We start from the raw sequence: 26,088 nt of genomic DNA, 5'->3' as shown, positions 1-26,088 counted from the left end.
GACGAATTCTGGTGCTGGCGGCGATATCATGTCACGCTACCTAGTAAACATGCCTGCATTGTTATCATGGCACGTGGGACTCTGAACCTAAAACTAACCCAAGGTGATGCGTCCTACACAACAGCTGCCGCATCGCTTCATTTAACGTGTTTCCTTTATTTTGTCAATTTGTCTTACATGTGCAGAAAAGCCTAATTATAACCTTGAATGCAAAGATGCTGCTCAAACCTGCAGAAAGGGGGTTTGGTTACGTGTCTATTTCCTCGTATTGCAAGCCAATATAAGTATTGTCAGATAAAATCAGACGTGAAGTGTGCAAATGACTTTAAAAAAGCATTCATTTTGTAAATCAACATATAGCCACGGTGGGTGGATGTATAGGAGATGGAGAGGAAGAAAACAAAACATGGATGTGAGAACTGCTGCCTTGTTTGTCAGTTGATAGCCTTGGTTTTACCTTGACTACACAGCACAATCGTAAATTTTTGTTCAGTTAGGATGATGGAACTCCCAATAAGCTTAAGTGCCACAAAAGTAGTGGTAAATCAAATGGCAAACACAAACGCAACGGAACGTCACTCGACAGCGTAAGAAAGCTATAGATGCATGAATATGACAAGACCAAAAGTAAACTTACTTCAAAGTCCATGTCAGAGTACCGTGACTTTCTTCTCTGTAAAAGAGATAAGAAGAAAAAGATTAGACTTTGAGTAATCAGTATGGTACAGTGCATACATAATGAATACAAAATGTTAGCAATAATACCCAATTGACCACTTTTAACCCATTAATACCTGGAACGCATCTGCGTCACTTTAGATTTCTTTGGCTATTCAAAAATAGCAGATCTACAAGCTCATAGCGCGGCACCGAGTGCCGCGCTACGAGCTTGCAGATCTGCTATTTTTGAAAAATCGCGAAAAAATATTTTTAAAACATATTAACCCATTAAGACCTGAGGCGATTCTTTAAAAAAAATGTAAATCCTAACAGTTTTCGGGAAAAAAAATCAAAAAATGTTTTCACGATTTTTCAAAAATAGCAGATCTACAAGCTCGTAGCGCGGCACTCGGTGCCGCGCTACGAGCTTGTATATCTGCTATTTTTTGAAAAAGCCAAAGTGAATCTTAAGTGAAACAAGATGCGTTCCAGGTCTTAATGGGTTACACTGTGGGTCCTTTCAATGAAAAGGGCTGAGAATCACCGCTGGCGTAGAGTTGCTCGGCCCTGCCATCTACTGTCCACTTACTGTATTGCACGGTGGGGAAAAAAATAATGCTAAACTCCTCCCTCCAAGGCAAAACCACACCTCCAGAGGGGTGTGGCTTTGATGGGTACCTGACAGGTACTGATCTAGTGGGTACCCAACGTGATGATCTCAACTGGCTACCACTGTAGCCTTACCTCTAAGGAGCTCATGGATATCGTCGACCCCGTCTCGCTTCTCGAAAGCCCCCCACCCTCCTCCATCTCGGCCAGGAAGTTCTTGACGGCCGTGCGGGGCTCGAAGGGCAGCGTCGTCTGGCCCATGTGCTGGTGGTCCGTGCCGCCGGGCTGGTACTGCTGCTGGTCCACGTTGACGTTCATGTGGTCCATGCCCACCATGCCCGCCGGAATGCCCAGGCCGTAGTCGGGGCTCAGCTTGTAGTGCATCAGCCTCTCGTGGGGCAGCGAGGAAGCGTCCATGCCCAGGCTCATCTTGCCGCCGCCGTCGTCCTTCAGCAGCGTGGGCACGCTGCCCCCCACCGCCGACGCCGCGGCGGCCGCCGCCGAGCCGCCCCCCCGCGGCATGACGATGTAGTCCGTCTCCATCATCTGGCTCTGGCTCAGGTGGCCCTCCATGTCGTGGTGGTGGCCGCCCATGTCTGAGGGGGTTGGAACGGTCACGATGACATTTTTTTTTCCGTACAAACACTTGAGTTTAATGATTTATTTGTGTTTTTTTTTTTTTTTGGCAAAAAAAGCATTGGCTATTCAAAAATAGCAGACCTACAAGCTCATAGCGCGGCACCGAGTGCCGCGCTATGAGCTTGTAGATCTGCTATTTTTGAAAAATCTTGAAAATGTGTGCAAATCTTTGAATATGTATGTATTTTTTAAAGCGAAAAATTTTAACTCAAATCTTTGCTACTGGGGGTCCCTGGCACAAAACATTTTCAGATGGGGGTCCGCGGCCAAATGTATATCAATTTAGGGGGTCATTGGCATGAAAAAGGTTGAAAACCACTGCTTTAGACAATCAAGTATAGTGTACAGTACATATCAGTAATGCACATATGTGCATATATAATATGGTCCGAAAAGGTGTAGGCTGAAGCTAAAGCTTATTTTGCCTACCCCATTTAAATACAAAATATCAAAACAGATCAAGGAACATAATAGTTAATAGTTATACAAGACACAGTGGCCGCCCATGTCTGAGGGGGTTGGAATGGTCACGATGACATTTTTTTTTCGTACAAACACTTGAGTTTAATGATTTATTTGTGTTTTTTTTTTTTTTTTTGTCATTGAACGCTGGGACGTAATGAATAAAAATGATGTTTCTGTTGAAGAGATATTTCACTTAAAAACATTTTTGGGTCATTTCATTGTCTACTCAGGCTTTTGTGAACACCCATCAGACAGTTTTGAGGTTGCTTGATTCAGTATTTAGATATTTGATATTTCTTTTATCAGACACAAACCCATTGCAACTTCAAACTCCATTGTAACCATGATAGATTCATCAGGAACGTCCGTCCTTGGTTCTGGTGACTCATACTGCCCTCCTAATACGTAAGTGTTTTTTCAAGCTTTCAAGCTTTCAAAGCTTTTTTCATTTATATAAAAAAAAAAAGATTTGGAAAATGAAGAATTTGAACACAATAACATAATTAAATTAAATAATGAAAAAACCCTAACCCTTAGGAGGGCAGTATGAGTCACAAGAACAACGGGTGTTGTCTGAGGCCATGTCTGAGGGGGTTGGAACGGTCACAATGACATTTTTTCTTCGTACAAACACTTGAGTTTAATGATTTATTTGTGTTTTTTTTTTTTTTTGTCCATTGAACGCTGGGACGTAATGAATAAAAATGATGTTTCTGTTGAAGAGATATTTCACTTAAAAACATTTTTGGGTCATTTCATTGTCTACTCAGGCTTTTGTGAACACCCATCAGACAGTTTTGAGGTTGCTTGATTCGGTATTTAGATATTTTATATTTATTTTATCAGACACAAACCCATTGCAACTTCAAACTCCATTGTAACCATGATAGATTCATCAGGAACGTCCGTCCTTGGTTCTGGTGACTCATACTGCCCTCCTAATACGCAAGTGTTTTTTCAATTGCTTTTTTCATTTATAAAAAAAAAATAAGATTTGGAAAATGAAGAACTTGAATACAATAACATAATTAAATTAAATAATGAAAAAAGTAATCGAAAAAACACGGCCCCCTCACGTATTAGGAGGGCAATATGAGTCACCAGAACGACGGGTGTTCCTGATGAATCTATCATGGTTAAAATGGAGTTTGAAGTTACACTGGGTTTGTATAGGAAGGGGGCGTGTCTGATAAAATGAATTATCAATCAATCTAAATACTGAATCGAGCAACTTAAACTACAAAATCTTGGGTGTCCACAATTTTTTGGGGGTGAAATATCCCTTCCCAAATTATTACTTATATAAATGATCAACTATGGCCATATTCAATAGTTTTATACTTTTTTAAGAATATTAGAAATAGACTTTGTACAAGCTCACAACGTATCACATACTGTAGCGAAAACATAAGAAAGTCTTTCAACAGACAAATCCATAGCAGAATGGAAAGGATTCTGACGATTATGCAAAAAAGCGATCATCTCAAACAATTGCGATCAGGCAATTACGTAATAACGGTGACAGCGCCTTACCAGTGGTGTAAAGTACATTTACTCAAGTACTGTACTTAAGAAAAATGTTGAGATATTTTTTACTTTACTGGAGTATTTCCAGTTTTCAGTACTTTTGCTTCTACTGCACTACATATACAGTAAGAGGCAAATATTATACTTTTACTCCACTACAATGATTTGAAAACTTTAGTTACTAGTTACTTTGCAGATTTTTGATTATTATTACAAAACACACAACACCCATTGTGAGCTTGTAGATCGGCTATTTTCAAAATATTTTCATACATTTGAAAATGGGACATTCTGCATGATGACTACTTTTACTTTTGTACTTCAAGTATATTTTAAATACCAATACTTTTGTACTTTTACTCAAAGTAAATCTACAATTCCGGACTTTCACTCGTAACAGAGCCATTGCAGTATCGATACTTTTACTCAAGTAAAAACACGCGAGTACTTCTTCCAACCACTGCGGGCAGGGACGTGCAGAAGGATTTGGAGAGGCAGGGGCTGGAATTTCAAAAGGGCACCTATTTTTTACAAACAGGTACCATATACTTTAAGCCCCAAAACCCGAAAAAAAAAAAAAAAAAAGTATCATAACATGCTTAATGTCCTCAAAGTCACGCACCCAACAAGCTTGGAACTGAGCAGATTGGACCTTCCGTTCCAGAGATAATGGCCAAAACATCTTGAAAACGGCCACTTTTGCCGATTTTCGATCGCCGATTTTCGATTGAGTTTTGGCCATTGTCGCCCGTTTTTCTTTAATAACACGGGCTAGGAAGGTCGGACGGCGACGAACTAGATACCTGAGGAAAGTTCACTTTGAGCTGCATCCAACACATCCACTGCCATCTCTGTCAGCCTTACCGTTAGGCCGCTAGGGGCAGTTGAAATGTCTTTTTTGGTTTAAAAGAAGAAAAAAAAATCAGTCTGGAGAGGGCACTTTTTTACCAATGGGTAAAAGGGCAGGGGCTCAAGCCCCCTTTCATGTCTATGTGTGCACGTGCATGACTGCGGGCCTTCTTCTTACCCATGTCCTGGTCGCTCTGGCGCATGGCGTCGTCGGTGCACAGGTAGACGGTGCGCCGCATGTCGGCGTTGCTGTCGGCCATGCACTGCTCGCCCAGGTCGCCCAGGACGCCCATGGGCATGTGCAGCGCCGACGGCTGCTGGATGATGACCTTGGAGATGACGTTGCCCGGCAGCGTGGAGTAGTTGAGGGGCCCCCCCTCGGGGCCCTTGTCGTCCTCCTCGTCGTTGAGGGAGATGCGGGAGAGGGTGCCGGTGATGGTGGCCGCGCGGCAAGAGCCCATGTCTTTGTGCAGAGCTGGTGGGGGGAGGGGAGAGCAGAAAAAAAAACATGTGGAAGATTACTGAGATTGTTTAGGTTTAGTTTATTTCGGGTCCTTTTTTGACCAGTGGTTCTCAACCAGTGGTCCGGGGACCACCAGTGGTCCTTGGGGGGGGGGGGGGGGGGGGGGTACCAGGGGGTCCCCAGCAAAGTTATTTAACATGGCGTCACTTTCATTTTAACCACTTAGCATTGGCTATTCAAAAATCACACCAGTGTGAAGAGAGTGGTGCCTTTCATGAGTTCATTTCGTTAGTTACTTTTTACAGACTTTGATGACTTCAAAGTATTTTTACTAATTTTAAGTACTTTAAAATGTTTTTATTGATTTTTACGTGTTTTTACTCATTTTAACATCTTTTAAGTATTTTTACTCATTTAAAGTATTTTTACTCATTTAAAGTATTTTTACTCAGTTTAGGAACTTTAAAGTATCTTTACTAATATTTAAGTATTTTTACTCATTTTAAGTATTTTTACTCATTAAGTATTTTTACTCAAAAGTGTGTGTTGTGTGTGAGTGTGTGTGTGCGTATAATTAGTGTAACTGGTTGCATCTTTGTGTTGCAATCAGCCGCAGCTGTTGAGGCTGTGCTCAAACATACAGAGAGGCCGTGCTCATACACACAGACAGACAGACACACACACACCAGGACAAAGTCACTCCTTGGAGTGGCTAGCACCACTCAAAAAACATGTGGAAGATTACTGAGATTGTTTAGGTTAGTTTATTTCGGGTCCTTTTTGACCAGTGGTTCTCAACCAGTGGTCCGGGGACCACCAGTGGTCCTTGGGGGAGGGGGGGGGGGGGGGTACCAGGGGGTCCCCAGCAAAATTATTTAACATGGCGTCACTTTCATTTTAACCACTTAGCATTGGCTATTCAAAAATAGCAGACCTACAAGCTCATAGCGCTATGAGCTTTGTAGATCTGCTATTTTTGAAAAATCTTGAAAATGTGTGCAAATCTTTGAATATGTATATATTTTTTAAAGCGAAACATTTTAACTCAAATCTTTGCTACTGGGGGTCCCTGGCACAAAACATTTTCAGATGGGGGTCCGCGGCCAAATGTATATCAATTTAGGGGGTCATTGGCATGAAAAAGGTTGAAAACCACTGCTTTAGACAATCAAGTATAGTGTACAGTACATATCAGTAATGCACATATGTGCATATATAATATGGTCCGAAAAGGTGTAGGCTGAAGCTAAAGCTTATTTTGCCTACCCCATTTAAATATAAAATATCAAAACAGATCAAGGAACATAATAGTTAATAGTTATACAAGACACAGTGGTTCTCAAACTTTTTTCGTGTCAGGGACCCCCCCCCCCCCCCCCCCCCCCCAACACGTTAATATGTATTTGGCTGCGGACCCCCATCTGAAAATGATTTGTGCCAGGGACACCCATACAAGATTTGTCTTGTTAAAATGTTTCAAAAGCATTCAAAATTTGTCACATTCTTTTCAAGATTTCTTGGATTTCTAGATCTACAAGCTCACATCGCAACACGTTGTGAGCTTATAAATCAGCTATTTTCAAATGGCCTATGTACTGTATATAGGGTTAAAGTGGTTAAACAGATTTTGATGCTATATGAACAAAAATAGCTGGGGACCTTCTGGAACCTCCTCAAGGACCCCTGGGGGTCCCTGGACCCCACTCTGAGAACCACTGTACAAAGATATACTTTCATAGCGAGGGTACTGTCTCTGAGCTGTAACACTACATGGACAAATAGAGCCAGATAAGTTGAGTCAATATGTACCCAGTTTGAATGGATATTTCTCAAATTGGATTTTTTCTTTTTTTACTGTATATTTTTTAAGCATGACTGCAGTGGTAGAACAAGTGGTGAATGTGCAATGAATATTAAAATGACACCTTGATGGTGCATACTGTAATAAATTAACAACCTATTTTCTTTAAAAGATGGGAAAATAGGTGATCTACAAGCTCACGGCGTGTTGCATCGCAGCATGTTGCGAGCTTGCAGATCTGCTGTTTAAGATCTGCTTTTTAATGTTTAAGAATGTCCGCCTATAATGACAAGCCTAAAATGGGGTCACCAGGGGTTGAAAGTGCTTGAGAGTAACCTATTTTTGGCAAAGAGATTTGGTGTAGACGGGGGGGGGGGGGGGGAAGAGAAGCGTTTGTTTGAAGTGGGTAAATACTTGCAGAAAATCTTCAATAATTATTAACCCATTAAGGCCTGAGGTTCCGATTCTACAAATGCCTTTTAAATCCTAACGGTTTCTTTTTGAAAAAACTTACAGTATGTTACTACGTCACTGGTTCTCAAACCTTTTCACGTCAAGGACCCCAAAATGTATTTGGCCGCGGACCCCCATCTCAAAATATGTTGTTCCAAGGACCCCCAGAAGCAAAGATTTGAAAGAACTGTTCGCTTAAAAAATATATTTTCAAAGATTTGCACAACATTTTTTTTTCCACTCACGAGAACCTCTCTGTGAAAATGCTACCTTGTATCAGTGTCCTGCATGTTAAGGGTCACCTTGTGAAAGAACACAAGGACACACCGCCTCTCTGATCAGAATAGAAAGAAAAAAAACCCCTCAAACCTTCCACTGTTGATTTGTTTTGAGGCCATTTTCATCATTGCGCCTTGAACCAGGAGGGAGCAATTTACACAAAAGGCTCACAAGACTACAAGGAAACGCGAGATAAGAATCTAAGTACTGTTTTTGTTTCCGCTTAATTTGCTGCATGTTACAGTAGCCTGGAGGACCCAGGAGAGGAACCATGTGAGTCCAGGGGGAAGAGATGCACAATTTATAGCGGAAGAAGAGGTTTTTAAACTAAAAATACATTATACTGTACAGCACAGTATAATTTCCCAAACGGACCATTTTTTATGGGTCGCGAGTAAATACCCTTTTATTTTTGGTTTCCTACATTTAGTTTTTAATTAATATTTAAAAAGATTTTTTTTAAAGTTAAAAACAAATTCAAACGTTTTCAAAATAATTCCATACAAAAATCCATTTAATAGAGGAAAAAAATGCCAACAACTCCCTATACTGTAGAATATGAGGCTAGAGGATATTAGTGCTGAAAATAACCTTTATTATCAACCACGTCAACCTTTGAAAATAGCAACGTGACGTGTTGTGAGCTTGTAGATCTGAAATTCTTTGCTATTTATCCTATGATAAAGTATAAGCCCTGTACGACGAACGCTGTGTCAGCAAAGCACGAGGTATCATCAAAGATCGAAGCCATCCCGACCACAGACCGTTCGAGATGTTGCCGCATGGAAAACGCCTACGCAGTCTCAAAGCTACTAGCAATAGACTGCAAAAAAGCTTCTTTCCACGTACAATCAGGTACAAGAACGATCTGACAAGAACCAGAACGAACCAAAGCAAAGGGAAATGCTAAGCTGCCCCCCCCCCCCCCGCCCAACCATCCATCCCTTTTTTGCACTACTATGCCTGAACTGCACCTGCTGCACCTTATCTGCTGTATATAGAATAGAATGTATATTAGAATATAGAATATACTGTGAAGTTGTTTACACAAAAGTCAGGTGACAGCTACTGAAGAATAATTCTGGTGGTGTGTACAACATACCAAGTGTTATTTTTCTTTTTTTTATGCACACGTACATTTGATTTGATTTGATGATGCTCTTCTCAGTCTCTTTTTGCTCTTTCTTTAATCGTTTTACGTCTTCTTTTTTCTATTGTTATTACTTGTCTGAAGGAAGCCGAACCAAAATAAGTTTTACTCTTATGTACCTGTACACAAGATGTAACAATAAAGTACAACCTTGAACCTTGAATATTAAGTGTATTATTACTTTTTTAATCAGCCAGTTCCAACTCTATGCCCATAAATGAGTTACAGTTTGACTGTACAATAGAATTCTATAATCATTTTCCCCCATTATAAGTGCAGACAATAGTTTGTGAATGACAGCTATAGTAACAGTATAAGATCCATCTATCTTTTATAGCACGTCTCCATCCAGGGTTCTAAGAGACAGCTCTGTGCCAAGGTGCATTGTGGTCCGACCGCTTTCTCTCCTCTTTAACAAGTGGTCTTTCACAAAGGTCTGAATAATGGTCATCTGGGGGTCCTGGATGCACATCCATTTTAAAGGGCCCTCGTCAGTGGTTTGGGAGAGACGAGGCAGTGGAGGAAAGTAACTAAGTACTGTACTTAAAGTGCAAGGACACCTTGCCATGATATAACGCCAAAGGTGGGTGAGAAGTTGCTCCATTGATAGTACAGTTGTGTAAGTGCACAACCCAAACCTCTACCAAAGTGTCCTGGCACTTTAGGAACAATACGAAACTAATACAGCAATACTTTTACTTTACTTGAGTTATTTCCTTTTTTTTTTCTCAATACTTTATACTTTTACTTCACTACATTTCAGAGGCAAATATTACAATTTTTATTCTGCTACAATCCATTTGACAGCTTTAGTTACAAGTTACTTGAAGATTTAGATTATTCCAAACTAAGATAAACCACTTAAGCCGTCTTTTATACTTCGGCTATTCAAAAATGTATGATCTACAGTAAAGTATACCGGATATTTTTTTACTTTTAACTAGAAAAAAAATCATACTTTTGGTACAAATGTAGGTGGTCTATTTTGATGCCAAAACTTTTGGACTTTTCCTCAAGCAACATTTTGAATCCAGGACATTTACTTGTAAAATAGTATTTCTACATTGTGGTATTGCTACTTTTACTATTTAATAAATAATAAATTAATACATATCGGAGCACTTATTCCACCACTGGGGAGAGACAGACCAGAGATACTGTATGAGGCTGCAGGCTGGTGTTACACCACTGAGCTCCTCATACAGAGTGAGCGGGCTCATACATGAACCTGTGGGCTTTTCTTGTCCTCGGTAATAACCTGTAAGGATTCTTTTACCAGAAACTAAATAGTCTGGTTTTGCCTGAAGTGCATCCGACAGCCAAGGGCTACATTGAATTGCAAGAAGTTAGACTAGAGGGCAATCACCATTTTAAAAACTAATCGTGGACTAATTGTTCAGTGCCTGCAGCATATTGGCAGAATTTAACAAAATAGTACTATGTTCATGATTTGTTCTATGGTCTGTCAACATGTCAATAAACCAGTCATTAATCAATTAATCTAAAACAATAGCACTCTTGCATGGTAAGAAAACACTTTCCTGAATTCTATTTAAATTTCAACAATGCAATATGATGCAAATAAGGAACACTGTTCCATCTAGTCAGACATTTTATTCTCTCTCTGTGATATCAGAGAAAAGGACTGTTGGTTGTTATGTATCATTGTTTAACCACATTTGAACCCTATAGCGTCCACTCTGGAGGACCCCTAGGCTCTATACTAGGCCTACCCTACACTGAAACTTCCTCCAGGCTTTTAGTGGCAGAGCATTAATAACCTTGTTAACAGGAGACCATTACGTTACCTGATCGACAGGCGATGTCCACATCCTTCTCGAAGTCTGTCTGTTGGTACACGACAGACAAATGGTTAACGCTGCTCGAAATAACATAGTCTATACTGTAGTACTGTACCATACGAGGCATCCATTATATTAAAAAAAAAAAAAAAAAACAGAAACCAGAATTACAGTAAGTGCTTTTGATAATGTAAGTGCTTGACTGGGCAAACGCAAAAGCTAGAGGTCCATTCGTTCTTCTCCGCTCCCTCTATGTTAATTAAACACCCATGTAAAAAAAAAAAAAGAATGCACGCGCTTGCAGATAAAAAATAAATAAGGGCCGCGTTCGGAAAGCATCTGCGCTTCTCGTTGCTAATGACTATATTGAACCAGTGTCCTCTGACACCATTTCCAGTACTGTGAAAATGATTTCAATCTGAGGGATATTAGAATACTAATGGCAGATCATAGCCATGATGTGCCCGGTGGCGTTGTGCTAGATGGAGAGAGATGTGTGTCCCATTTCAAAGGTCAGTCAGAGAACAGTCCTCTATTAAGCCCCATTCGTGCTTCGTCGTACCTCGGCGGTTGCGCTGCAAAAAATAGCCGATCTACAAGCTCAGAACGCGCTGCGGCCGCAGCTCGTTCTGAGCTTGTAGATCGGCTATTTTTGGCCGCGCGACACTGTTGTACGGAGGAGCCTAGACGAGGCCTCACCCCCGAGGGGAGAGGGGAAATGAGAAAGATGCACGTCAAACACGAACAATAAGTTGCATCAAACAGAGATGGGGGACTTGGGTTGCGTAAGAAAACCAAATAAAATAGATGTTGGCCCATTTGTTAGAGGGCCAAGTTGTCTACCCTGCATGTAATTGCGGTTGCACGAACGGGTTATTTGGGAAAAAGATAAGCCCATGGGACACACTACCCCCATGCAGGAGAGGCGATATTAAACGGAATAATAAAGAATGAAAAATCACATTAGGAGCACAAGTTAAATTAAGGTCGCGGGAGAACAAAAAGGTATGTGTGGTTATCATAAATAACCACATAACGGAACGCCATGCACAGTGCTGTGGGTCTTTTTAAATTAAAGCTGATCTAATAATGCTCGCAGGAACGGAGGAGGGGGGAAAACTCTGCTTACCATAATCTGAGCGTGGCCGTTAGGGAAGGTTCCGGTCGCGTCGCCACTGATTGGGTCTTGACAGTTTCTGAGCCGACATCTGAAAGCGTCTTGTACCTATGAGGACAGGGACAATATGAGGACAGGGACAATACAACTTGTATGCCGTATATTTGGTTTTATGCGAAAATAGAAAATGTGTTCCAATATGATTTATATATTAAGACGATATGTACATGGTGTGTTTTGGGGAGTATACATCGATACCGAAGACTTGCTGCATCCCACAATAATTAGTTGGAAGCTAAAATTCTGGATTTATTTGAATGAATTAAATGTTATCTTAACCAATAGTATGTGTAGTAGAGTATGTTCATAGAATATAACTAGCACGGTATCTTAACTGTACAGCTTGTATCTACACACTTAAATAATGGCAATATACAGTGGTGTAAAGTAACTAAGTACATGTTCTCAAGTACTGTACTTAAGTACAATTTTGAGGTATCTCAGAGGCAAATATTGTACTTTTACTCCACTACAATTATTTGAAAACTTTAGTTACTACCGTAGTTACTTTGAAGATTCAGATTTGTATTACAAAACATGCATTAACCACTTCAGCCCTATATACATATTGGCTATTTTCCAAAGATTTTTTTGCATTTGAAAATTTGAAATGGGACATTCTGCATAATGAGCAATTTCTACTTTTGGTACTTAAGTACATTTTGATGTCAATACTTTTGTACTTTTACTCAAGTAAATTCCGGACTTTTACTTGTAACAGAGGATTTCTACATTGCAGTATTGATACTTTAACTTAAGTAAAAAAATGTGATTACTTTTTCCACCACTGCCAATATATAAATCGGTCAAAACGCTATATTGTTCGGGCTCTATTGAGTGCACGGCGTCTCAGACTGTACCTCTCTCCTCAGGATACAGTGAACCATCACAATGACGAAACCCTGGAGGGAGTCGAAGACGGCGAAGAGGATCTGAAAGAGAATGGAGCGCTTGTCTGTCATGGCCAGCACCGCAGACATCCAGGTCAACGCCAACAGAGGTAGGACAACACACGAACTCCACAGGGAGGCCCTGAGAGAGAGCGAGAGAGAGACATAAATAAACGTAGAGAGAGAGAGAGAGAGAGAGATGAAAGGAGAGAAAATACAACATGAAAGGAGACGGAAATACATACTGAGGGTCAAGGTCTAGTACTTCTCAACCCTGTTCACATCACTTCTACCGTAGCCCCCCGTCGGTCCAAAACACCCGACGGCATTTTCGGTATTATATGAGTCATTCATGCTATACGGAGCTTTGGTTTGTGTGGGGAACGTGCTGTACGTATTACTGTACTGACCAAACCAACCAAACACTGATATCTTTGTCGCTGTCGGGTGGAAACCTTGTTTGCCCAAAACCGTTACTTTTCAGGAAATGGACCAAAAAAAAAAGTGCTCCAATGGAGTTGTAGTTATTTAGTCGCAAAGCTAATTTTCATTGGTTAAATATTGACAAAACCCACAGACAGACGTAACCACTTTCACTCTCAATAACGTTTCAATAATATTTCAATAATAATGTTCCACTAATGCGCAAATAGTGGATCTACAAGCTCACGATGCGACGCTCTGTGAGCCTGTGTAGCTCGGCTATATTCGCTACTTTTGCTCGACATACAATGTCATACAATAAAAATTTAGGGCATTAATTTATGGGGGAGAAAAAAAAAGGAATATGAAGCTACAAGGTTTCTGCGCGACAGTGGCGATAATGATTCAGCATTTGAATTCGTTTTTAAAGTTCACATCATGTGTCTTTTGAGATTTTAAGCCACGTCCCTCTATAACTCTGCAGTTACAGCCTGGCGGACCCTGGCTTCAGAAAGAGCTGAGGTTATCGTGTAGTGTACGCGGCCGTCAAGCCCGGACCGACAGAGGTGGACAGGCGGTATACAGACACTCTATACCCAGTACAGTATGTGCAGTACAATATAGCTGTAGTGTTATTGATTCAGAGACATTGACGCTTGGCACTTACATTGCATTGCTAGCTGTAGTTGCTGATAAAGCAGTTGTTGATACAACACCACATTTGGCACACTTGAGCGTTAATCCTGTATGCGGCTCACTCATCTGTCTGTGGGACACAGAAACGACAACATGACAAACAGCCTGAGTAGGCTACTGTTACCGCTGTCCTCCCTGACGTCAAGGCCTTGCTCAGCCTGAGTACTGTTACCGCTATATTCCTGACGTCAAGGCTTTGCTCAGACTGCGGCCACACATTTACAATTAACAATTTAGGCATTTAGCAGACGCTCTTAACCCATTAAGACCTGGAACTGTGTCATTTTTAGATTTGAGCTAAAAAGCATTATTTTACACTTTGGGCTATTCAAAAATAGCAGATCTACAAGCTCATAGCGCGGCACCGAGTGCCGCGCTACGAGCTTGTAGATCTGCTATTTTTGAAAAATCTTGAAAATGTGTGCAAATCTTCTGAATATATATATTTTTAAAGCGAACATTTTTAACTGAAATCTTTGCTTCTAGGGGTCCCTGGAACAACATATTTTGATGGGGGTCCGCGGCCAAATACATATAATTTTGGGGGTCCTTGACATGAAAAAGATTGAGCACCACTGACATAGAAACATACGTTTTTCAGAAAACTGTTGGGATTTAGGAGACATGTAGAATCGGCTTCAGGTCTCAATGGGTTAATCCAGAGTGATTTACAGTAAGCAAGGTAAACACGAGGTAATACATCAAATGCATAGAAATAGTAATCTAGGATCACAGGTAAACCAAGAACCTATCATCAGGTCTAATCAGTATAATATAAAAAAATCTATCAACTGTACATTGAAACTATAAATACCACAGGATGCCAGGTCTAGAAATGAACCTGGCATCTGTCTACAAATAACATGCTATATAAATTACATTTTAGCCTTTGCCTAAGCCTGCAAGGTCGTCGAGGCTAGGGCAAGTGCTACGGGCTGAGGTGGAGTCTGAAGAGGTGAGCCTTCAGATTACAGCGGAAGATTGGGGAGTGAGTCTGCAGTTCTAACTGCAACGGGGAGTTTGTTCCACAGTTTGGGAGCCAGGAGCTATAGGGAGAAGAGTCTGGGACGTGTGGAGCGTTGTCTCAGATGTTTTAGCGAAGGTTCTGACAGCTTCCCTGTGTTAGCTGATCTGAGTGAACGGCAGTGGTGGAAAAAGTAATCAAATCCTTTACTTAAGTAAAAGTACCAATACTGCAATATTAAAATACTCTGTTACGAGTAAAAGTCCAGAATTCAAAATTTACTTGAGTAAAAGTACAAAAGTATTGGCATCAAAATGTACTTAAAGTATCAAAAGTAAAAGTACTAAATATTTGAAAATAGCAGATCTACAAGCTCACAACGCGTCGCATAGCGACGCGTTGTGAGCTTGTAGATCTGCTATTTTCAAATAGCCTAGGTATAAAATAGGGCTGAAGTGGTTAATGTATGTTTTATAATGTAATCATTTATATCTGCAAAGTAACTAGTAACTAAAGTTTTCAAATAATTGTAGTGGAGTAAAAGTACAATTTGCCTCTGAGATGTAGTGGAGTAGAAGTAAAAGTACTGAACATTGGAAATACTCCAGTAAAGTAAAAATACCTAAAAGTTTTACTTAAGTACAGTACTTGAGTAAATGTACTTAGTTACTTTACACCACTGGTGAACGGGAGGGGTTGTAGGGTTGGATCAGGCTTTGCAGATATGGGGGAGCCATACCTTTTTGGTTGCCAATGTTTCTCAAGTCTGATCTTTGACGACAACTATCGATTATTTTCTTAGTGATTTATTCTATCGATTCGACACCAGACACCCGTGACGGAGGAGGCCGATATCATTGCCGTCGGGTAGAAACCTCCCATCTCCATATTCTAACTTTCTGTGTTTTTTCGTAAATTAACGCCCTAGTTGATCACACTACAGCGTCACAAAAAAGCATCAAAAGTAGCAGATGGACAAGCTTGAGCTTGTAGATCTGCTACTTTTGATGCTTTTGAATTTGAATCCTGAAAAGTAACAGTTTTGGACATATGAGGTTTCCACCCGACAAGAGACGTTATACATATAAAACAACGTTCCGTGCCGCAGCCACAACAAACATTTTCTCCATTTCTCCCGTAATCACGCTCGCATTACCGTACGTTTGCTGGTACTGTACGTTACGTCATCGTTTACAGTATCCGTCGCGTTGCCAGTGGCGTTTGTGGACAGTTGGATATCCGACTTTGAGTGGCTAGAGCCTCCAGACCGAGACACATCTTTAGAAATCAGATTTTGAATGGGGCTGAGTGGGCCAGAAATTGGATTTGGGCTGCCAGTCTGAACATAGCCTAAATCCCCCCCCCCCCCCCCTCATCATCATATCAGGCACAGTCGGGCAGGATGCAATATGTGGGTGTTTAAAGGATGTGCGTCTTGGACTGATTCTGCCAAGAGGAGACGATGCCATATCATTCCCGTGAGAGATCTGACCTCTTTATGTTTATATGGCTCTAATTTCCGCTCCACGATGAGAAAAAGGGGGTCTAAATTTCCATACGGGGGGGGGGGGGGAAAAAGCAAGAAAGGATGTGTGTGTGATTTAGTGCAGTGTTTCCCAAATAATGGGTCGGGACCCATTTTTGGGGTCGCAGACCCAGTTTTCTGCTTTTTTTATGGGTCCGAAATGGGGATAAAAATCGAACCTAAAAAAAAAAACGTAATAAATTGTGAAAATTGCGGATCTACAAGCTCACAACAGGCTTATATATTAGCTATTTTCACTATTAAATAGGGCTCAAAGGACGACTGCACCCATTTTCAACCTATCTTCGTAAAAATAGGTCCTCACTAATGCTCATGATATTATGGTACCATTTTTGTCTAGTCCGTCTGTGTCTCAGAGGAGGTCTATGGACAGTTCAGAAACCCGCCTACCAGTGACATCATCGATGGGGAATCCAAGCTAATTGAAACGGCCGGCTTTATATTCCTGGAAAGTTAGCATGCTATAATAGAAGCCATTGTTCCTGCGTTAATAAAAATAAATACAAAAAAAACGATGAAGTGATGATGATGTCACTGGTAGGTGGGTCCACAGCCCTCCTATGAGACACATTTTTTTTTTTTTTACCATTTCATCATGAGCATTAGTGAGAACCAATTACATGAAGATAGGTTGAAAATGGGTGAAGTGGTCCTTTAAAGGTTTAATGACATTCACTTTTACACCACATTCAAAGTCTTTGTCCTGGTCCTTCAAAAGTGTACAAAAAGTTTTAAGTGAAAATTCCATTCCAGTGATCCATGGCAGGTGTTTTTCTCTCACATTTCTAAAGCCTTTTCAACTGCAATGAAAAAAGAAATCTTTGCCTGCGGGTGTCGCTGGTGAGGGATTTTGCCTGTCAATCATCGCCTCTGCTCCGCCCCCCCCAAAGGAAAGGATAGGGGAGGGGTGGGGCGAGGAGGAGAGTGGGCGGGATTAATCGACTGTGACCTCACTGTCGAAGGGCCAAGCTCAGATTACTTTTCAGCCTAATTATTCAGAAAACCCCAGACCACAGAAAATCCACTGAATGTTCTAAGTTCAGGTTTTTTGGGTGTAATTGAGGTCATAAAACCCCAAATAAAACATTGAAAATAAAAAAAGTGAAAATGAATGTCATGACACCTTTAAGTGGTTAACGCATAATGTAGTTTTGTATGTTTGGTTCCCGGGGAGACGCCACATGTATCTTTTGGGCCTCAAGCTTGAAAAACGTTTGATGCAGCAGAAGGATATGAAATCTGTGTGGTACACAGTACTACACACACACAGCAGTTCCAGTACCTGTGTTGCGGTTCATACCCGGCACGGTGCTTCAGCTTCTTGTCCAGGATGCCATCCCTAGACACCAGCTTATTAAAGACCAGGATGCCAATCACCATGTTGACCTATCAAGAGAGGGGGGAACACAAACAACGTTTAGTTTTGTAATCACACAGTTACACAGCCCGGGCTATTTTTAACACGTTATATGGCTGAGAGCAGTGGTGGAAAGTAACTAAGTACATTTACTTAAGTACTGTACTTAAGTACAATTTTGAGGTATTTGTACTTTACTTGAGTATTTCCAATTCTCAGTACTTTTACTTCTACTCCACTACATCTCAGAGGCAAATATTGTACTTTTTACTCTACTACAATTATTTGAAAACTTTAGTTACTAGTTACTATTCAGATATAAACTATGATATAATGAAACATACATTAACCACTTTAACCCTATTTTATACCTAGGCTATTTGAAAATAGCAGATCTACAAGCTCACAACGTGTCGCATCGCGACGCGTTGTGAGCTTGTAGATCGGCTATTTTCAAATATTTAGTACTTTTACTTTTGGTACTCGAAGTACATTTTGATGCCAATACTTTTGTACTTTTACTCAAGTAAATTTTGAATTCTAGACTTTTACTTGTAACAGAGTATTTTTATATTGCAGTATTGGTACTTTTACTTAAGTAAAGAATTTGAGTACTTTTTCCACCACTGGCTGAGAGGCACGGAGAGACATTCTTCACAGGGAATAATCCAGGTCATTCGTTTCCCAGCGACTCGTTCCTCCGTTTTCCGTCGGAGCTGAGCTTTTGACCTCTAGGTTTGTAATGCTTGCTCATCGCTGTGACATTTCAGGCGAATGGATGAGGCGCGCAGCCGCGCAACAAGGCCAGCGTCGCAGCCTTCAGGGAAGATCTGCCCGACAAGAATCACTTGTCTTTTCAAAGGCACCTTTTTGGGTAAACTATTATCGGTGCCTGCACTAATGGAGAGAACTGAGGCAGATTGAGGATGTTTGCTGTGCTTTCGGCGATGCGGGGATCCTTTAAATATATGGGCAACACATTTCTTTCAACAGGATAATTCAAACAAATCTAGCCCAGATAAAATTACGTATCAATATAAGCCTGTTTAGCAAGCTGTGTTACATTATAAAAGCTAACTCCATCACATGATGGAACTGCTGCTTTTCGCAGAGATTAGTTTGTTTTGCTCTAGTCTGAAGCTTAGTTCAGAACAAAGATTCAGGAAGAGACGAAACCGATTTAAGCCCGACTTTATGATTTGTCGTACAACGTGTCACACACCCCCCCAAAAAAAGGGGGAAAAAAGCTCACAACGCATCATGGATGCGATGTGTTGTGAGCTTATACATCTGCTATTTACGGCATGCAATACCGTGGTACGACAGAGCATAAAATTAAGCATTAGAACGTTGTGGAGAAAGGTTGCTGTGTAAAATTGATAGCTGTAGTTCACGCGTGTGTATATATGAACAATCCCACATCCCATTTATAGCTTCCATGTGTTGAAAAACACATATGTGCATAAGCATTTAGGTGTAAACAACACGCCTAAGAAGTGCCGGGGATAGACTGAAATCTGATCGCTCAAGCCTAATTCATATAGTTTGCGGTATGACGGTGTCGCTTGCCAAAGAGGAACAGATCTTCAAGAGCTTGAAGATCTGTTCCTCTTGGCAAGCGGCAGCATCGTGTGGTGGAGTTTAAATGAAGCTTCACACCTCCTTGGGAGGTGTCTCCAGACGCATTGTGGCTGCAAGTTGCCTTGTAAACAGCACATGTCTGACCCACATTCATCATCTGTCTACGTGTCCCAGAACAGCATCAGTAGAAAGAGAAATGGAGCACTGCTTAAGATAAACACAATATGCAGAATACGCAGGAACATACGTTCATATTGCGTGGCAAAGCATTTTAGGGAGTGCAGTTGTATTTCTGTGTGGCTATGGGAGATGTGTTTATTGAGAACAAGTGTAAGTTTAATGTGGATATAACTCAAATACACACAATAATGTGGATATAATTCAAATACACACAATCTATGAAAGTCTATAAATAAATGGGACCAGTTTCCTCTATTGGATCAGTCGAGTCTGATTAAAGAACCATGTAATTGGTAAATCTCCTTCTATTCACCAGACAAACAAAAGAACTCCACTGTAACTCCATTAGGTTTAAGATTGAAATTCAAATATTTTACTATTCTTTTGCTGACGTTATATAGCTGTTCATAGTCAAAATGTTCTTTCTTTCTTCTTTTTTTACAGCCATTGCCACAAAATAATTGACCTAGAAAGTACAAGAGTGCCACTTATTGTGTATTTTGTTGATTCTGCACACGCATATGGGTCTACAATTTTGAGGTACTTGAGTATTTCCAATTGTCTATACTTTTACTTCAACTCCACTACATCTCAGAGGCAAATATTGTACTTTTACTCCACTACAATTATTTGAAAACTTTAGTTACTAGTTACCTTGCAGATATAAATTATTACATTATAAAACATACATTAACCACTTTAGCCCTATTTTATACCTAGTCTATTTGAAAATAGCCGATCTACAAGCTCACGACACGTTGTGAGTTTGTAGATCTGCTATTTTCAAACATTTTAGTACTTTTACTTTTGGTACTTTAAGTACATTTTGATACCAATACTTTTGTACTTTTACTCAAGTACATTTTTAATTCAGGACTTTTACTAGTATTTCTACATTGCACTATTGATACTTTTACTTAAAGGGCAAGACCACTTTGGTAGAGGTTTGGGTTGTGTAGTTACCTTGCCATGATGTAACTCCAAAGGTGGACAAGAAATAAAAAATAATGGCTCCATTGATTAGAAATTGATAATTCTAAATTTGCTCCTCATTGACTTACATTGTACGGTAAAACAGCTCTCAAAGTCACTCTTTTAGCACATAAACAAACACAAACAAAGTTGATTCAGACAATATAGAACATCACCAAACCCAGTACTGTTTTTATTTTTTATAAAAATGTTAACTTCCTGTTGATTTTGCTATTTTTATTAAGAAGAAAACCCGGACTGGATTCGCGGATCCGGATCCGGATCTTCAAATAGTAAAATAAGTAGGAAGTTAACATTTTTATTAAAAAAACAAACAGTACTGGGTTCGGTGATGCTCTATATTGTCTGAATCAGCTTTATTCATGTTCATTTACGTGCTAAAATAGTGAGTTTAAGAGCTGTTTTACCGTACAATGTAAGTCAATGAGGAGCAAATTTAGAATTATCAATTTCTAATCAATGGAGCAATTATTTTTGATTTCTTATCCACCTTTGGAGTTACATCATGGCAAGGTAACTACACAACCCAAACCTCTACCAAAGTGGTCTTACCCTTTAAGTAAAACATTTGGGTACTTTTTCCACCACTGTTCTCAGATTTTATTGTAATTTTCCTTTCTTTTTTGGACAATCCGCAAATGTAATTTTGACCATTTATTAGAGAAGCGTACCAGCACAACAGCGGCCGCAGGTCCAACAAAGGCATACAGCAGACCTCCTTCCAAAGACAGCCAGCAGCTGCAGGGGAAAAAGGCAACAGGAAAGCAGAAATTAGCATCCGGCATGTAATTAACTGCACACCAGTATATACAATCCTATTCTACCTCAAATGTCAAGGGAGCTGTGGCACATGTGTCATGGATCTATTTCTAAAAGCTTCACAGGGTAATAAAATGCTAAATAGGTTTTAACCCATTAAGACCTGAGAAGATTCTAGAAATGTCTTCTAAATCCAAAAAAAAATTTGGAAAAAAACCCAAATTTTTTTTCCCTCGATTTTTCAAAAATAGCAGATCTACAAGTTCATAGCGCGGCACTCGGTGCCGCGCTATGAGCTTGTATATCTGCTATTTTTGAATAGCCTAAAGAAATCTAAAGTGACACAGATGCGTTCCAGGTATCAATGGGTTAAGCATAATTGTTTGTGCATCGGGTGTATACCGCAGGGGAACTACTGCACCTAATTGGGCCCCTGCCTGCCTGGCAGTTCAAGAAAAATAAATGTGATTGAGTTCTTGTCTAGGCTGAATCAGGTAACCCTGTTGCCTCAATTACGTAATTCATAATTATTTGACAAATGAGGTTCACAACAATTTTGCTTTGTATAGGATAATTATACCGCACAGCATTATGGGTATTAATAGCATGAGTCTACTGCATACATTCGCTGTATACTGGCAGTGTTTACCAAACAATGCAACGCATTTTTATGGGTCAAATAAATATCCCTAATATATTTACGTTTCTTACGATATATATATATATTTTTTTAATATTTTTTAAATAAAATATTTTAAAAAAAATCTACCATTTTTCAAAAGGATTTGAGAAAAAAAAAAAATATATATATATATATAAATTAAACAAGAAATTCAGAAAATAACAGATTTACAAGCTCAGAACGCGTTGCATCGCGGCATGTTGTGAGCATTGTAGATCTGCTATTTTCATGATTAAATAGGGGTTAAGTGGTCAAATCATGTCTTTTTGGGTCCCTGTCCCACCAAATGTCTCTTTTGGGTCCCGAGCTAAAAGGTTTGGCAAACACTGGTAATACTGGATGCATTAATGATATAAAGACCAAACACAAAGGTTGACTTACTACTGTGGGGTCCCATAGCCTTTTGCTTTGGTGAATCCCATTGAAATGGCAACCACTAAGGCTGGTAAACCTTTAAAAAAAAAGAGACAGAGAAAAAACAGTTTGTATCTGAGCAGTGAGTGGTGAAAACTGAGGCAAACTTTAACCACTTTGAACCTGGCATCCCTATTCTGGACATGCCATTTATCGGCATATTATTTTCATATCGGCTATTTTCAAAAATGACTGATCTACAAGCTCACAAAACATGATGTTGCGATGCGTTGTGACCTTGTAGATCGTCTATTTTCGCAATTTGTTGTACAACGAAATATATGGGGTTTAAGTAGTTAAGCAGAAAAGGGGCGGGTCAACCATTTTCCAAGGCTGGCACCCGGTGCCAGACAGTGAAAACCACCATTGCTTTTTACATCGAATTAATCACAGGTAGATTGACTTCATTAGAAGAATATACTGTACAGTTAGAAGATGCATTTTATTACAGCCTGGACACTTGACTGCAGTTCACTTTGCCCAGACAAAATGGCCGCAATGCTTAGAATCTACACAACCAGTGGATTTGCCCACTGTTCCCAGTACTACATAAAAAATAAAAAAAAAAGAGTTTCTCGCTCTTGGCCTCTTCAGTATGGATTGGTGTTATATGGATTGTTGCATTCCCGCTGCCACACAGTGTGCTCAGAATATTAACACTTTACCTCTTGGAGTAATGAGTAGCCTACTATCACAACATTGAATCACCCATAGAATGGCTGATAACAGCCTACCGGAGCCTCCTGGTAGGCCAGTAGGGACCTACTGGACCCTAGCTATGGCATGAGAACGGTGATAATGGCCCCATTCAATGGGATGAGAACATATGTATCGGGTGAGAGTTCACACAGGCAGTGGTGTAAAGTAACTAAGTAAATTTACTCAACTGTACTTAAGTACAATTGTGAGGTATGTTTTTACTTTACTGTACTTTTACTTATCCCATTAAGACCTGGAACGCATCTGTGTCACTTTAGATTTCTTTGGCTATTAAAAAATAGCAGATATACAAGCTCATAGCTCATATCATTTTTTTAATATTTCTTTCCGAAAAACTGTTAGGATTTAGAATTTGTTTAGAAGCGACCTCAGGTCTGAATGGGTTAAACTCCACTACATCTCAGAGACAAATATTATACTTTTACTCCACTACAATTATTTGAAAGCGTTAGACTTTGTTCAGACTGCAGGCAAACCCCATTTGTTTCCGAAACGCGATATTTTAGACTGAGGGCTCTATTTTGCGCGTCATAAGTACCAGGTCGTATGACTTGACTTAAAGAGGTGGTGCCATGTTTTTGCACTTTTTCTGTTTTTCATGTGTCTATGAGGTTGATAGAACTTCATTAAGCCCCCCGGTGGTGTTTTTATGGTGTTTTATGTCTTCTCTGACTATTTGGAGTTTCTTCCTGGAGGCTGAAACCTTGAGGGTCAAACGTGCCAATAGAGAAACAGCGCTTTAGTGACATCACAAAGCCATACCCTCCCCCTCATTATCATAACACAACAGGTGTGGGCATGAGGAGGAGGAGGGACTAGGACAGGTGGGTGGTGCTAAGGTGGTGGAGGAGGTGCTAAGGTGAGAACCAGGTATACTTAATGAACTGGTGGGTGTGTCTACATAAAAACAACATTTTAACACTTACTGTACACTTTCTTTTTGTTGAAAAAAATCCTTACATAATAATAATACCTTATGATCAGGTTTTAGGGTTGAAAAATATCATGGCACTCCATCTTTAATAGGTGTGGCCAATGCTGTTTGGCTATTTTGAGTGACCAAACAGCATTGGTACCTGGTACTTAAGACGCGGAAAAAACAGGGCCCTGGCCGTCCTATACTGTTATATACAAGTGATCAGATCGGATTTGTTTATTATTCAGACATCGCTGACCTATTTTCTGCGTCGGTTGCTGTGGTAACGACGTAACGACACAGGCGTGAGTAATGCTTAACTTAAGGCTCGGTCGCACAACTGCGTTGCACGCCGTAAAAAAAGCTGATAACCTCCCAAGGTCTCGGTGTCTGAGTGTCCAGACTGAGCCACATCTTCAGAAATCTGGTTATTTCAAACCACCTAGGAATGTGGCTCTAATCTGATTTGCCAAAAAGAAAAATCCCTTTTCAAGTAGTTTTTTGTTTTGCTGTTAAAACTTGATCAACCCAATCTGATTCCAATCTGGATGTGCCAAGAATCAGATTTGGGCTGCCAGTACATGGGAACATAGTCAGAATAAAGTGAGGAAAGGACCCTGCCGTCTTCCGCTGCACTTCTGCAGTGCTGCAGAGGTGAAGGTTCCTATTGTTCAGATGCTCACATAAATCACTGCTTACTGTACTGTAACTGTACTACACTATACTGTACTGCAGGCCACTGTTTTTTCAACGTTGGGTTTGGGGGCCACCAGGGGTCCAAATGGACCCTCATGGTAGCCTGGTTCCAGACTAATCTGGGGAAAAAAAGCCCTCTATTGTCTGGCCACACAAAGCTACCCTTATGGGTCTGTAACTCTGGGAGTGTACAAACGGAACCAAATGGACCGTTTGTACACTCCCAGAGTTAAATAAGCACTGAGAATGTCACAGTGGAGATTGGGGCGGTCCCATAGATGGCACATTTATCAAATGGGTGTCTCTGTGGCCTAATTGCATATCAAACTGGGGTTCCTTGAACTGAAAAGGGTTGAGAATCACCCTTTTATAAACTATTACTGTCTACACCGTTAAGTGCTTCCTCTGTGCTAATTTAACTCTGAGAGTGTACGATACAAATGGAACAAAATGGACTGCAGCGCACGCCTATTACTGTGTCATTACTGTGTCATTACTGTGTCAATACATACTACAGGCTTTAATAGATCTCAGGCACTTTCCACCTGGAAGTCCCTATTTTGGACATTATAGGGGTAGGCGAAATAGTGAAAATAGCTCATAGTGTGAGCTTGCGTATCTGCCATTTTCACTGCTCATCTTATCAAGATATACAGCATATAGAGCCCAAGTAGTTAAGGTTTGCTTTGATGTTTGCAGCTCTGTGGTTAAAGGGATATTTCACTTTCAAAAAAACGTTGGGTCATTTTATCATCTACTCAGGCTTTCGTGAGCCCCCCAGACCGTTTTTAAGTTGCTTGATTCAGTATTTAGATATTTGATATTAATTTGATCAGACACGCCCCCTTCCTATACAAACCCATTATAGCTTCAAACTCCATTTTTAACTTAAAACTTTATCAAAAAACCCGTCCTTGGTTCTGGTGACTCACCTTGCCCCCTCCTAATACGCGAGGGGGCTGTGTTTTTTCGATTACTTTTTTTATTTTTATTTTTTATTGTATTTATTTTTTTTGTTTTTTTTGTTCAAAAAATATTAAAAATATATGAAAAAAGTTATCGAAAAAACACGGCCCCCTTGCGTATTAGGAGGGCAGGGTGAGTCACCAGAACCAAGGACGGGTGTTTTTGATTAATCTAACCTGCTAAAAATTGAGTTTGAAGTTATAATGGCTTTGTATAGGAAGGGGGCGTGTCTGATAAAATGAATATCAAATATCTAAATAATGAATCAAGCAACTTAAAAACGGTCTGGGGGGCTCACAAAAGCATGAGTAGACGATAAAATGACCCAAAGTTTTTTTGAAAGTGAAATATCCCTTTAAGTAATTGCATCCATTTAGACAACCCAAAACATGTTATTGATTGTTACTGTAAATTACATGATCTCTATAATA

At 40.1% G+C, this 26,088-nt stretch overlaps 1 protein-coding gene across 1 annotated transcript in view; it reads right to left on the bottom strand.

Moving 5' to 3' along the window:
* The window catches only part of adgrb3 (adhesion G protein-coupled receptor B3), a gene marked incomplete at its 5' end in the record, with an annotated part of 241,112 nt that overhangs the window by 3,564 nt on the left and 211,460 nt on the right, over window positions 1-26,088 (bottom strand). The window contains 10 exon segments of the mRNA XM_080448668.1: window positions 638-673; window positions 1,405-1,865; window positions 4,928-5,224; window positions 10,704-10,743; window positions 11,827-11,922; window positions 12,735-12,906; window positions 13,855-13,953; window positions 17,694-17,779; window positions 21,176-21,242; window positions 22,327-22,396. Of these exon segments, the coding sequence (XP_080304794.1) occupies window positions 638-673; window positions 1,405-1,865; window positions 4,928-5,224; window positions 10,704-10,743; window positions 11,827-11,922; window positions 12,735-12,906; window positions 13,855-13,953; window positions 17,694-17,779; window positions 21,176-21,242; window positions 22,327-22,396 (1,424 nt within the window).

Source organism: Gymnoscopelus braueri, assembly GCF_963280865.1.
Source record: "Gymnoscopelus braueri genome assembly, chromosome: 14".
In the NCBI taxonomy this organism is placed as follows: Eukaryota; Metazoa; Chordata; class Actinopteri; order Myctophiformes; family Myctophidae; genus Gymnoscopelus; species Gymnoscopelus braueri.
Note: the sequence above shows the minus strand (reverse complement) of the source record. Positions and strands in the feature narration are given on the sequence as shown.